The sequence below is a fragment of the Lagopus leucura genome, unplaced genomic scaffold (assembly GCF_019238085.1).
Source record: "Lagopus leucura isolate 7727_CA_CO unplaced genomic scaffold, USGS_WTPT01 Super-Scaffold_100014, whole genome shotgun sequence".
Taxonomy (NCBI): domain Eukaryota; kingdom Metazoa; phylum Chordata; class Aves; order Galliformes; family Phasianidae; genus Lagopus; species Lagopus leucura.
Genome location: NW_024962268.1, coordinates 3,572,795 through 3,587,597, shown reverse-complemented (window position 1 = coordinate 3,587,597; position 14,803 = coordinate 3,572,795). Strand labels below are relative to the sequence as shown.

Genomic DNA, 14,803 nt, shown 5'->3' with positions numbered 1-14,803 from the left:
CTTGCTATGAAACTTTCATATAAAACCGTGGACACTGGTGTTCTGTAACATCAGTCTAGAGCCATGTCAGGATTCAGTTTTGGATTGGAACCAAAATATTCAGGGGGTTTTGTATAAGCAACTGCAATTTCCAGGCCCATGCGAGGCCTTGGGTTTCACTCTACACTATGTACCTATTGCACAAATACCTTATGGCACTGAGGAAAAATTAAAGAAAAACACAACTCAAACTCCCCTGCGGCATACATATGTATGTATCTATATGTATGTATCTATGTGTATGTATCTATGTGTATGTATCTATGTGTACGTATCTATGCGTGCACTTATGAGTCAATGCTGGTTATGCTTTCTTCCATTCTTAAAACGTCCCAAGAAGAACATGTGGTTTTGTGACTCTTGAGCATCTGTGGCTGGACCAACGTACAGCAATCTCTTTTACATAACACGGAGCCCAGCAAATTTTCAGAGGCTTACAGGTTTAGCATTAGAAAACCAAGCAGTAGAACTATATCTCAAAGATGTAGAGACTAATTTATTTGGTTAAGATAGGAATATGTAACAAGAAATGAACACAATGAGTTAACATTTATGTATTTTACTTAAGTTTATAATACAGAAAGTTAAAATATTAAGTACCTTCCCTCCTATCTTGTAATACTGTTCTTGCAAAACTGACCAGATAGTCTCTTCTGGCTATGTAAGAGTAAACAAAATACCACAGCATTGAAATAACTTCCAATTACTGATAAACCTAAAAAAGCAGTACCCCAGCTTATACCTACAGGAAGCACAGAGGTAACTTTTCATCGAGCAGAAAGCTGTTTCCCATAGCTTTAAGATAAACTTTTTACTGAAAAAACAGAACAAGCCAACCTATCAACCAGCAACTGGTAACATAATATTAAACAAAATGTGAATGTATCTTATTGTTTCATATAAACATTTGTGGATTTTACCCTTACAAACAATACATACGTACATTTTTATTTTGTTTACTTATTCAGAAATTACTTTTGATTACTGTTTGAGAACAAAAATCAGTGACTGGTAATTCAGCATTTAATTGTGTTTAAGTCTGATAAGAAGTGGGTAAAAAATAACAAGAGAAGATCATTACAAAGAAACTTCTCTCACACAGTACCTGCAGGAAGATTAAGTTTATCCTTTGTGATGGACCGAAGGCAACACTTAGCCACTGCTGTTGTTCTTGGCTGATTCCTGTGGCAAAACCTACATTAACCAAATTTCTACTTAATTTTGGTTCCAGCTTTGTGTAAAGTCCTATTATCTACACATTTGTTTCTAACACTGAATTCCTCTTACTTAGCTTTATTGTCTTTTGTAGTAAAAGAATGCTACAGAGGGTAAAGTTAGCTATTTACTTGCATATGACAGCAATTTTAGTTGATGTATGCACAACCAAAAATATAAAAAACATTCAGAGTTGGCAGAGATAAAGGATACTTCCAAGTCCTAATCATTAAATGATGACTAATAATGTGCAAGAAAGCATACATTTTCAAACTGCATAAGAAGGTGATTCATTATGCTTTTTCAGTGTATTTTCAGAGGTGCTGTTCAACACTGATCTACTGTGGAATCTGGTTCTACCATTGTTATAACCAAGACACTTAGCATAAACTAATGGTAAGAATACTGAAAGAAAAGCTACTCTGAGCCACTGAGGGCAATTTTCTTTGACAAAATGCAATAACTAATAGCTGTTTTTTATTTGTTCAAATTGCTAACACCACATAAACATAAATAAAAATGTAAAATATACAGTCTCAGGGCCCACAGTACAAGACAACACTATAAAAATATGGGATATGGACTATTTCAGAAATAAAGGAAAAAAATCTACCTGGAAAGATATTTTCACTTTCTTCATAGAATAACGGTTAGATGGACACACTCCTTAAGTAAGAAATTTAACCTGTATGATACAGTTGAAAATCCTACAATAGGATTTCATGATATCCCCATAATAAATTGCACTAACAATTTAAATATTTGTCTGTAAAAAGGACTTCATCTAAAAAACAGTCAACAGATACTATTAAGAAATACTTTTCTCCTCAACACTAATCTATTTACAAATACAGTACACAAATACATACACTTGTACTAAATTGGGTTGTGCATTACTGTAATGAAACTATGTTGCACAACTTGGTATAAGCTTCTGCACTTCTTGGATATAGTATCTCCTTATTTGACTGAACTGTATACAAACTAAGCATGTGTAAGACACATGATCTCACTGTATTACTAGTAATTTGCTGTAGACACTGTTATTTGCGTTAGTAGAGCACGTGCCTCTTCTGCTAGTGGTAGACATTGATTGGCCACTGCTGTTACTGCTGTTAGGATCTAAAGTCTCTTTACAACTCAAGAGACTAAACAGTTGTCTCTGATACTGAGAGGAAGCATAGTAGTAAATAAAGGGATCAATGCAACAGCTAACACTGCTGATGCATACACAGAGTAGATAGGCAAAGTAGAGATACTCTAAACTGTTGTTGTATGAAAAATGGATATAGTGAATTAATAGCAGGACATTGGTTGGCCCAAAACAAATGACAAAGACTGAAAAAACGGCCACACACAGGAGCAAGGCACGTGTCTTCTTATTTTGTCTTGCAACAATACTAGAAGAACTCAGGCACCGAATGATACACACATAACAGATGGTAGATATTATAAATGGCACTACAAAGAAAACAGATGAGAAGACAGAGAAAAAGTGTACGTAATAGCCGTGAAGCTCAGATTCCCTTAACACGTCATGGCAGGTTGTGATATTCAACTTGGGTATTTCCATAGTTTGCTCTCTGATGAGAAAAGGTACAACTCCAGTTATTGCTACCAACCATATGATGAAACAAATCACTGAGGCACGTGTTAACGTACGCCAGCCAAGAGCCTGCATGGGGTACACCACTGCCAAGAAGCGATCAAAGCTTATGCTTGTCATGAGCATTATTGAGCAGTACATGTTACAGTAGAAAGCAGCAGTGACGAAGCGGCACATCCGAGGTCCAAATACCCAGTTGTTTCCAGAGAAATGGTAAGCAATCTTGAAAGGGAGCACACTTACAAACAGTACATCTGCAAGAGCCAAATTCAGCATGTAAACTACAGCTGGCTTTTCAATTTTCATTTTTTTCAGAAACACAAATATGGCTGTAACGTTCAGAGGAAGGCTGAGCACAACCACTAATGTGTAAACCGAAGGAACAAAACGGGTCAGCCACGGACTAGTGAGATATCTTGCTGTTTCCACTGACACTGTTCGTTGTTCATGTGGAGGTGATCTACTCTGATTGGTAGATCCTAATCCAACCTCTGAATCATTTTCAGCACTGTTTTCAATATCTTCCACAGGTATAGGTTCACCACGGTCAGGTATCAGGAAAGTTCTGCCCCTTACGCTGCTGTTGTTGTATGCGTGGTCTGAAACATAAGAAGGCACTGAGATTAGAAAGCAAATATATACATGCAGTGAAGTGAAAATATCTTTCAATGAGGAAATCTAAAATCATATTAGTAACACAAAATAATGCAGCTAATTTCTTATTCAAAGCGTGGTCTGCTCACAGATATTGGTCCATCTTTTTTTGTTTAGGTCCTGTTACATGTTTGGGTAAAATGCCCTCCACAAACACTTAACTCTCATCTTCTAAGCTCCTTCTGACAGCAACTGAATTCTCTTTCTGCTTAAGAAATCAATCTCATATATGTGGGCTACTTTAACACAAGAACTATAAAGTTGCCATCCACTGATTTTCTTTGTCTGACCTTTCATACGTTTTCTAAGAAATGAGGTACTGGGATAAACATGGCACTCATACCCAGAATTCCTGTTAGAATTATATGTCACTAAAGTAACAAAAAGCTAAAATGCAACTGAAACACTGAGTTACTGAGATATTTCTGTAGTCTCTGGAGACATCCCAATGGCCTGATGAAGCTAAAGTTAGATGGCAGATGCCTTCCTGCAGCTGTCCTTGCTGGCATGAATCAGCTTTCTGCCTATGCTGAACAGGTAGCCACAGCTTGCATTGATTGAAACACTCCAGCAGCTCTACTTATTGTAATCTGCAGTGTACTGAGGATGGCATGCTGGATAGTGCTTTATAGCACTTCCAAAACCTGCCACGAGGGTTGTCTCCACAGCCAGTTCCTCTGCAGTATGGTTCAGCGACTGCTAGTGAAGATGAGTCAGAAAAGGGTGTCTGCCTTTGGAATGTAGCCATAGCAAGTTAGGAAAGTGAGAATTACAGGGAGTTGAACGTGTGGCAAAGGCATACATACGTAAAAACAAACAAAACAAACATCAGGAGAGTTACCGTAGATACTATTTCAGATAATTTTTTGGAGAACTGTTCTGGAAGACCATCATTTTCAGCTTACTGTAGTTAGGTGTAGGTTACTTGAGATGTTCTGTAAGCTGACAGAAGTGACAGCTACTACTGCTTATAGTAGCACTGCTTATAGTAGGCAAATGATCTCTTGAATTCTAGACTACCAAAATAAAAATTAAGTTGAGTAAGCTTGAATCAGTGAGCTGAAAATACTTAGGCGTAACTCACCCATCTAAAGATGCTGTTCTTTAGATGCAGTTGCTTGTTCTACAGTAATTTAAATCATTTATTTTTCAATGCAGATGAGAACAAAAGCATCTTAACGAAGCAGGTGGTAACAAGAGCAGTTGTAAACAGCCAACTGCTAACCTTTGTGAGCAGCTACACGAGAGGAACCTTGTGCATCTTGAACGTTAGTAAAATGTGGGATGAAATCATAGCAGTGGTAGAGGGACTTGGGGATTTTTAGTTTTTAAAGCAGTATCACACTGCATCACAGCAGCATCCTGGGAGATGGGGGGAGGGGTGGGTAGCACAAAAGAGGGGATGTTTGAGATAACTGTTTTTGTGTATGATGTTATTTGATTGCATCCTCTAAAGTTCGGAGAGAAAAAAAAAAGTTGCTGGGAAAAATTCAAACCTCGGAAATTGCTGTGTAAACTGAAGTGGGAACTATCTACGAAAACACAAAAGGCAAAGAAGTACAAGAGATTTAGTATACAGTGTTTGCACAGAAGGGCACTACACAAGGATCTACTACAGAAGGATCTGGAGTTCATTCCAACAGAAAAGATTATCAAAAGGCAGAACTACAGATCCCCCGTCTTTCGTGATTTTAGACCTTTAGTCCAAGTCATTAGACGGCTTGAATACTCAGCTCTTAGTTAAGCAGTTCAGATGCAGTGTAAGTTATTTTTAACATCTCTAACTTGAGCCTGCAGCTATCTGAATAGTCATGCAATTTCCACTGCTTAGTGATTATGGCAAGAGAAACCTGTCACAATTGACACCGATGGTGTTCACCTCCCTTGGAAAAATCAGAACTGTATGCAACTGAAAAATAAGAACACCCTGATTTCTCCTGCCGAGAGACAAGTCTCATAGTAAAGCTTTGAGACATCAGTAGGAGTGATGAAAAAGCTCTAATTGTACCTCTCATCTCTCCAGTACACACCTGTTTTATAACTTCAAATACCTGTTTCTTCCATTGCTGTTTCTAAAACCAAAAACTTCAGGAAAGGACAAAGATGACATCCCAGACCCCAGAGCTCCTTTCTGGTTCCTCCTTAGCCAAAGCACAAGGAAGACGTGACACGGTTTCACATCAGGCAAGCATGTTTCAGAGGAGAGCACAGATATAAACACCTTGGTGAGAACAGAGCTGTATTTGGAGACGAGAACTGTGCTACTGAGGTCTACAGGACATGGGAACTGAAGTGTTGCTGAAAAGCACTTCTCATTTCCCTGAACCCCAAACTGCAAAGCACTCCACCTCTGCTGCCTCACCACAGCTGGCAGTGCTGCAGTGAAGCAACGCTGCTATGTCTCACTTTTTGAGGACTTGCAAGTGAACTATGTGAACCCACAAATCCATAGTGACTGGCAGTTAAGTCACTTACAGCCAAAATTCTTGCCAGTAACTCGTCTTACTTCTTTGCAGTGACTCATCAGAACAGTATGAATAAGCTGTGAGAAAAATGACTACTGGGAGAGTTTCTATTTACCAGCCACTGAACTCTGTTTGGCTATTCCTTATAGTTACCTAAACATTGCTAATAATTTTATTACGTGCTGAATTCCTGGAGCTAACCTATTTACAAGATGAATTAGAGACTGAAGTATTTTGAGTTTGCATTACTCCATTATCAAACTTTTCTAGAAGTAGAAACCTATTAGAATAATTCAGGACAAGAACATTCCGTAAGTAAATCGAATTCTATTAACATTATCTGAAATAACACTTAGCAAAAACTACGTATTCTTCATGTAAGCAGTGACTTAATTTTGAGCTTAAAACTCAACCCTGACGCTGTTACAACACCATGTCCTTACCTTAAACTTAGATGATACTTGAAACTCAGCAGCACGGGAAAATGGGATGAGACCTTAACCTTGCTGTTAATCCACCTCTCTTGAGAGAGCAGGAATTTAAACTTTCTTAATGAAGTTCAATTTAATCTTAAGATATCGACAGCCACATACCAGCTCTTTTCCTTTACAAAGATATTTGTTTGAACAACCCACGTGTGTACACCATTAGAAAAACCAACAGTGCTTTTCATGCATGATAAAACAGAAAGGAAGAATGTTACTGCCCGGGGGTTCTGGATTCCTTGTGTGTCAGTGTTTACTCGAAAAAGCCAATGATCAGATCGGGCAGAGGATGAAATGGCAACGTATTATTTTAAAAGATTTTAATGAACCTTGACAGTAAATGTATGATGATCTGTAACAGGAAACAAACTTTACTTATAAGCTATGACAGCATAGCAAAACAAATGCAGCAGCTCTACAGAAAAGATTTTAAAACTACCAGTTACAGCTATGCCAGAATCTTCTTGGTATTGTCTGAGCTGTATAAGATGTCACACTGTATGTCTCTAAAATACATTTGGCTACAGCTTAAGTCATTTTTAGCCACAGAAATAATTTGTTAGAACAGAAATAAAGGTTTGATAGCATAATGATCACAAGCATTTAAACAGTCATCCTGCTTTTGCTAGGCTGACACCCAATCCTCTGGAAAGAGGTCAAAACTCCAGGATTATTATTTTGATAATTAATGGCATTCTAACTGACTTAATAGCTGCCTGTACTTATGATGTATGAAAGAGCCCTGGTTTAATAAGAATGATGGGATAAATCACTGAAGTTGTATCCTCGTGGTTTGTCATCAGGACACTGCGCTACACACACAGTTTGCTTCTAACAAAAAACTTCAAAAGGTAAAAATACTCAGTAGCTTGAATTTTCCTTTTACCGCCTGTGATCCTTACACTAATTCAACAGGGCACAGGGAAATGACACAGAAAGCTCAGTAAGTTGGGGACCGTTTGTCTTTAACAAACTATAGTGTTCTGTCTTCCACTGAATGCTGTTATTGGATTTGTGGTTATCATTCACATATTCTGCTTACCCTGACAGATGATGCTTTGTTTTACACAGCGCTATTTTGTAATTTCATTTCACGTCTGCTCTCATAGGTAAGGAGCTACTGAGTACTGTACTGTGCGAAGAAAAGTAGAGAGCAAACAATACAACAGCTTCAACCAATCTCTAAAATTGCCCCACATCACCCGAGCACCAGGAGAAAATCTGAAGTATTTCTACATACTCATTTATAAACAAGCAATATTTATCTTCATCTCCCAGTGGTTGTTTTTATGAAGTGGAAACTAAACATTGGTTAAGCCAGTTAAAGATGTGCCACTGGACAACCATTTATACTGATTTCTGGACATTACTCGTTGTGGTGCTGCACCACTGGCTTACAACAAAAACTGTTTCTTGTATCTCCCCTTTGTATAACCTGCATCTAGAATCTAAATTTTTTAGTGGCACATAAATTAGGTAAAGATTGATTGAGATGTGCAAGTGAGACATGTTCATAAGGAAGATAATTTTATAGGAGAGATAACACTGCTTTTGTAACAATAAACACCATTTTTTTTTTTTAAAAGATATTCTTTGTCACATCTCTCCATTTATACAGTATTCATTGCTGTATGACACAAATGATGCAGTAGCAGTTTTAACACACCTTACTGAAGTAGCATTTTCTTGCACACTGTTCCTTTTTGCTTTCCTTTCTCCATAGTTTTCACTACAGGTGCTGGTTCCGAGCCATGGTAACATCTCTCTTTTCACCCACCTATCCCCACACAGGAAAGCGTGGGCCAGTTCAGACCTCAGCCAGCATGCTGATTGGCCCTTCAGAGGCAAAACCTGAAGAGCTCACAAACAAGTGCCCAGCACCCACTGCAAAACTGCCTTTTATTCTGTTTGCAGGACCAGCTGAGGCCAACGAGGTGGGAACTGTGGATACTGAGGGAACAAGGAGACAGCAGGGGTGAAGCTGCAGGTGCAAGGGCAGAGTGAGCCTAGGGACAGAACAATGCAAATGAAATGGGAACTAAGTACATTGTGGTGAAAACAGGGCTGCTGTATGGGACAGTGGGGAAGTGACACTGCTGTGGGAGTGGGTGAAAGGAGAGAGAAGACATGCTCAGGTGTTGGGCTTTAATGCTTCTACTGTGCATCAAATAATGTGAGTTCTTCTTCCCTTAGCCTGAGTGATATCATACAGTAACTATGTTCTTCATTGTTTCCTAAGGAAGCAGCAAATGAATGATGAGCTTTAGGATGTTCTTTAATGCAGTCTACACTGCAGAAGGCAGGAAAACAAGCTTGGATGTTTCTTAAACTGGAATAAGAGCATTCAGCAGAACAGTCTTCTTCCAACATTAACTTCTGTAGTTTGTGATTACCTCCCACGCATACATTCCCCCCTTTTCTTTCAACAGGGACACTTCCGTTCCCTGCCAGCATAAACACAGTCGTGGCCTCTCTATTCCCTCATGTCTTTGTGAGGATAAGCTGTATAACAGCACTAGGTTTCTCCCTCTGGTCCTCTCCTCCCAGCACAAGCACCAGCTCAGTTCTCTTTCAACCCGTTTCAGCAGGCCTACCCCCAGCTGCAGACCCTCCATTCTTCTGACCAGCTCCCTTGGCAGGAGCACTGCGCTGAAAGAAGCGTTAAACAGCACCCTGCAGAAGAAGAACCCTTGCTATCTGCAAGTGCTTAACTCAGTTCTGCACCACTGCACCTCGGCTAGAATCCACGAGGCTCCACACACGTCTTCAGCACTCCTTCCTTGCGCACTGCACTGTCAAGTCGGGATCTGAGCCAGACTGGTCCGAGGTCTCACCTGGCAGAGCGCAGGCTGTCATTAGCGCTACTGCTAGTTAAACAAAGAAGAAAGCCAACTAATCGGGGAGCACGCTCTGAGCTGGCTGGTGCTGGCACATCTCCCCGCCCGGCGCTACCTGTACAGCTCCTCTGGGGGCTCCCGGAGCTGTCAACGCGCTGCCGGGGCACCCAGCGCCGCATCCCGCCTCCTCGCCCCTTCCTTCCTCCATCACCTGCTACCGCTCGGCCGCCCCTCAGCCGCGGGATGGACCACTCTTTGTCTTCAAGCACCTCTCCTGCGGCACGGCCGGAGCTTTCCGGCATCTGTATTCCAGAACTACGGCGCATACTAAAAAAAACCAAACCCAATCAACAGTTATCTGACCAAAGCGCAGCTATCCGCCCGGCGCCCGGGCTCTCACGTTTTGGCCACAACGCCTCACGAGCACACCCACCGCAGCGCTTCAGGGCGCCGAAGCGAGCGGGCTCTCCCCCCGCCCGCCCAGTCCGGCTGCACAACCGAGCCGAGCCGAGCTCCCGCCCGCCTCCAGGCAGCCCGCAGAGTGGCGACCCCGCGACTCACCGGTTCGGGCGGCAGCGGCGGGCGGTGAGATCGGGCAGCTGAGGACGGCTAGGGCGCAGAGCAGCGCGGGCAGCCCCATGGCCGCCGCCTCCCTGCTGTCCGTCCGTCCCGGCCGTGCCGGGAAAGCGAGTGAGGCCCGGGCGGAGCAGGGCCGCCCCTCGGCCGCCGCTGGGAGAGGCGGGGGCGCCTTCCTGCCTGGCGGGGCGGGACGGACTCCGGTGGGAGGGCCGAGCGGTGCCGGGTCCGCCGCCGGGGCTGGGGGAGGGGGGAGGGGACAGCGGGAGGTGCTGCTGTCCCGGTGGTGTCCCGCAGGTAACGAGAAACGCAAAACAAAGGGATTCAGCCGAAAGTTTGCGCCACGCTGGATGCACAAAACAACCAGACCCTACTCCTCAACCGCATGGCTCTCACGCCCGCTTTGTTCTGTGCGCGGCTGCGCGCTGGGCGGAGCTGCTCCGAATGCGGCCGCACCTGTGCGGGTGGAGGCACGGGGCTGCCCCTCCGCGTCGCTCGCGGGTGGAGGACTGGTGTGCTGGCAGAACTGCAGTGGGAGACAGCTTTCCCGCTATCGTCTAGGCTGTGTTTGCTGACAATGCTATGGCACTCCACCGGTAGTTTGAGTGTATTTTATTCCTGAGGTATGTGCTGCCGTCGTAAGCATTACGCGTCCCGTGATTTGCTGGGGTGTGCAGCCCTGTCCTCAACTTATACATTTGTGTTTACAGCAATACAGAAATAACGGGAGGAAGGCTCTGTTCAGAACTGGATCACTTACAGGACGTCGTGTCATTGCTGCAGAAACACTGATACTTAACTGAGAATAACAAGGATGGGAAGTCAACTCTTGACAGCGAGTATCGATGCCCAGTCAGTTCCAGTTCTGATCTCATCTTGTCCTGCAGCACACTTCCCACAGTTCTGCCCCTGCTCCACGTTACCACAGTTACGGCTGACCTCTGTTTGCATGAAGCAAGAAGCGTGATAGCCGTACTGCTAGCCAGCACTTCTGCTGCTAGGTAAGAGGTGGTTGCTAGCAAGAGACACATCCACGATCAAATAAATCTCTGTCATCCTTGGGCATAGTGGGGAGCCCACAGAAAATAGCTTATTTAATCACGGACTCAGTTTTTATCAATTCAGAAAATACTTTAATCAGAGGTTAGTGCTTTTTTTTTCTGTTTTGGAAGATCGAGTGAAGCCACAGACGGTACTTCTGCGATCTTGCTGCTGTATAAGAATATGTGAAGGTAGCATAACAGCAGAGGCTTTCATAGCCAATGTTATCTTTTTAGTGTATGAATAAACAGAAGCTATTTGTGATCCGAACTGATCTTCCATGCTGCAGTTTTCATAAAGCTGCAGCAGCCAAGAGACATGCCTTCAACAGTATTTGCTGGTGGGAATGTCTATGCGGGGAAAACTCACTGTGCCACTCATGTAAACACCAATTTTTTTTTAGCTATTACATTGCATACAGTTCTGAAGCATTACTCTGCTCTTCTACAAGTTGAGGAAAATCAACCAAATTCTCTTCACTGAATGAAATTCAGACACCCTGTGAACACTTAGAACTTTGTGTACGTGCTTTCTGTCAGAGGCACTCCATTTATGTAGTCTGTATTTATTAGACTCAAATGTGGTTTTAATCTTTGTAAATGCACACAGCAGAGTGACATTAATGACCTAAATGTAGATGGCCCTGAAAAGAGTATGTATAAACAAACACAGAACTAACTAACACACCATATATAGTAAAAACATGCCATGAACCTATTTCCATTCCTTGCAGATGTAGCAGTATGGTAAGAATTCTGTTTTACTGAGAAATGCAAAAGGAAACATCTTGCCAAGAGTTCAAACTGGAGATTAGAGAAGTGACAGATTAAGATCTGGAGTGGGACTACATCCTCAAGTTGCGAGGATTTTTGTGCTTTGAACACTAGTTTTTTAGAGAAGCATTGCACTGTTTTCCCCAGTATTCACAACAGGCCAAATTACTCTGACACACACTTGAAAATAAGCAGATATTTTCATTCTAGTAGACTCTTTCATAGCAGAAACTGAGGCTTCAGGAAGTCTGTTCTCACTGTTGTTCAGTGCCAGCACAAGAGGCACAAATATGAGCACCACCTAACACTTCTGTGCTATGCTGTGTAGGTGGCAGAGCACTGGCATAGGTTGTCCAGAAGCTGTAGGATCTCACTATTGGAAGTTATTGCGGGTAACCCAGCAGGCAGCTAAGCAGCTGTTTGCTCTCTTGCTCACTCCCAGTGGGATGTCGGAGAGAAAAGGGTAAAACTTGTAGGTTGAGGTAAAAACTATTTATTAAGACAGAAATGGAAGAGAGAAAGAATTCTAATGATAATTTTATAAGTAAGCAAATAAGTAAATAAACATATGTTTACAAAACAAGTGATGCGCACCACAATTGCTCACAACCCACTGACCAATGTCCAACCAGTCCCCAAGCAGCAGCTAGCCTCCCCCAACTCCCCTCAGTTTTATAGCTTTTTCAAAGCATACCATATATTATGGGACGTCCCTTTGGCTGGTTTGGATCAGCTGCCCTGGTTCTGTCCTTTTTGAGTTCCTTGTGGTCCCCAGCCCCTCATTGGCAAGAAAGTAAGAGAAGCTGTAAAACTGAAATGTCCTCAGCTCTGTGCTGCAGTGTTGAGCAACAGCTAAAGCATTGGTATGCCATCAATACTGTCTTTCTCCCAGAGCTGAAACAGAGCATCAACAGAGCTCCAGACACTATGAAGAAAATCAACTCTGACTCCAGCCAAATCCAGTATAAATGTCTTCAGAAGCCACCTGGATGTGGTCCTGGGCAACCTGCTCTCAGTGTCTCTACTTGACCAGATGAGCTCCAGAATCACCTTATGACCTCACCATTCTGCTGTAGTGTGCAACCACATTCCCATCTACAGCAATCAGACTATTTGACACATCTTAATGAAATTAATCATTGCTTTCCAAACTCTTTTTTCCCTTGTGTCAAATTTATAAATTGGATTTAAATTTAAAGTGCCATCAGTCCAGTCTGGGATGATGGCTTTTTCTCCAAGAAGTATCCTTCCAAGTGGTTTTGAGCTGTTCTGAAGGCTGAAAGAAAACGACAAAACTGATGGCTGCTTCAAAAATTCGATAATGCCCTGGAGACAGAAAGAAAAAAATGACACAGTGAAGCTAACAGATTATCTGTATTTTTTTTTTTCTTCAAGAATCTCATTTGTCTGATCTACTGTTACACATCTGGAGACATGTCCAAGAAGTATCCGTAAGTGCCTACCCTTAGTGCCCTGAAGATACTTTGGATGGGGCAGCTTCACAGTGTTGTGTAGAGATTTGCATCTGGAATCAAGGTCAGGTATTTGGAGCAATGTGCTACGCAGTTGACTTTCAGTTTATAAGCTAGGAACAAGTATCAATTAAAGAACTTTCTGCAAAGAAATTAGTCAATTTTTTTTTTTTTTAACTTCAAATATATGAGTTTATCATGTTTAAATATTCATCATAATAGGGGGTGGAATGAGCAGAAGGCTGCATGGTACTTCCCTGTCTGCGGGGTTAAACCACAGTATAAACATATATTTTTAAATGTTTTACTAGACCTCAGCAGAAATACACACTTACAAGTTCTAGGTGTCTTTACTAGTGGGCCACTGGTTGGGGATAATCCACACACCGCTAAATCCATGAAAGATGTGAAGGGAAAGTCATGTCATACTCACAGCAAAAACTTTCCATTCTGGCATAAGGAACAGATTCAGGGCTCTATGTTCAAAAATCTTATTTATCCCTTATTTATTTATCCCTATTGCTCTCTTCTGGCACCTGAAAGGTTCCTACAGTGAGAATGGGATTGGTCTCTTATGACTGGTGACAGGACAAGGGGAAATGGCCTCAAGTTGTGCCAGGGTAAGTTTGGGCTGGATATCAGAAAACACTTCTTTACAGAAGGGGTTGTTGAATAGGCTCCCCAGGGAGGTGGTTGAGTCACCATCCCTGGATGTGTTTAAAAACCATTTGGATGTGGTGCTTGGGACATGATTTAGTGGAGGGTTGTTAGAGTGAGGGTAGTATGGTTAGGTTGTGGTTGGACTTGATGATCTTTATGGTCTTTTCCAACCTGAGTGATTCTATGATTCTATGTTCTTTGTACCACTGTAAGGTGGATTACTATAGATACAGGAAGTGAATAAAAAGCCCTACTTTTTAGGATTTTCTGTTTGCACCAAATTAAAGTCTTTTGTATCCTGTAGTTATGCTGTAGTTATGCAACTCAACTTGTTACTTTTTCAGTCTGGGTAAACTAATTGTAAGGGAAGTGAAGAGTTCATGGATTCTAAAACTTGTATCACTTTTAAATTCTGTTTTTTCCATCTTTCTCAGCTTCTTGTTTTGCTTTTTTTTTTTTTTTTTTTTTTTGGTAAGGAGTATGTTATATTGCAGTATTGCAGTGCTTCATTCCTCTACAACGTAGCAGGTCAACCAAGAAATACCAAGATAGCCTAGAACAATCTAGTAGCATTGCTGTGTCAGTGAGGAAGCAGCCATTTTTCTAATGGTCAGGAGCTACGAGATCACAATGGTGCAAGACTCAGGTTGGTAGTTACTGCTCTAAAAAGGAGACGCTAGAAGCTTATTTTAGAGGCAAAACCAGTCCCCCAGGTCTGGGAAAAGGCTTGTGCTGTCTACATAGTCTAGAACTGTTTGAAGTCATATGTGACTGTTTCTCTTCAAATTTGCTGTTAGGGGGAAGCTTATTTTGTTGCTTCTGCTTTCTTCTAAGGCTGCTAAAGAAGGTTTGCAGATAGGCATCCAGTAAGACAGACCACAAGCTGTCACTTGTAATAGTGTTCCTCTTTGCTTGGCCAAATAAGATAGACGTTCTCTCTGCAATTCTGTGGCTTGTTTTAGAGCTTCAGAGTTCTATCA

General features: G+C 42.0%; 1 protein-coding gene across 1 annotated transcript; it reads right to left on the bottom strand.

The window, feature by feature from the left end:
- Window positions 1-515: 515 nt before the first annotated feature.
- F2R (coagulation factor II thrombin receptor) lies at window positions 516-9,979 on the bottom strand. Its single transcript, XM_042875503.1, has 2 exons — window positions 9,863-9,979; window positions 516-3,459 (listed from the first exon to the last, which is right to left on the bottom strand). Exons 1-2 carry the CDS (start codon window positions 9,939-9,941, stop codon window positions 2,264-2,266), a joined length of 1,275 nt encoding a protein of 424 aa, XP_042731437.1. The 5' UTR covers window positions 9,942-9,979; the 3' UTR covers window positions 516-2,263.
- Between the last annotated feature and the right edge of the window lie 4,824 nt (window positions 9,980-14,803).

What these genes read in the sequence shown, in the direction of transcription:
- F2R (XM_042875503.1), bottom strand. Translation starts at nt 9,941, where the DNA reads ATGGGGCTGCCCGCGCTGCTCTGCGCCCTAGCCGTCCTCAGCTGCCCG. An exon ending in CGCCGCTGCCGCCCGAACCG is followed by an intron (nt 3,460 to 9,862) that starts GTGAGTCGCGGG and finishes CTTATGTTTCAG; the next exon opens with ACCACGCATACAACAACAGC.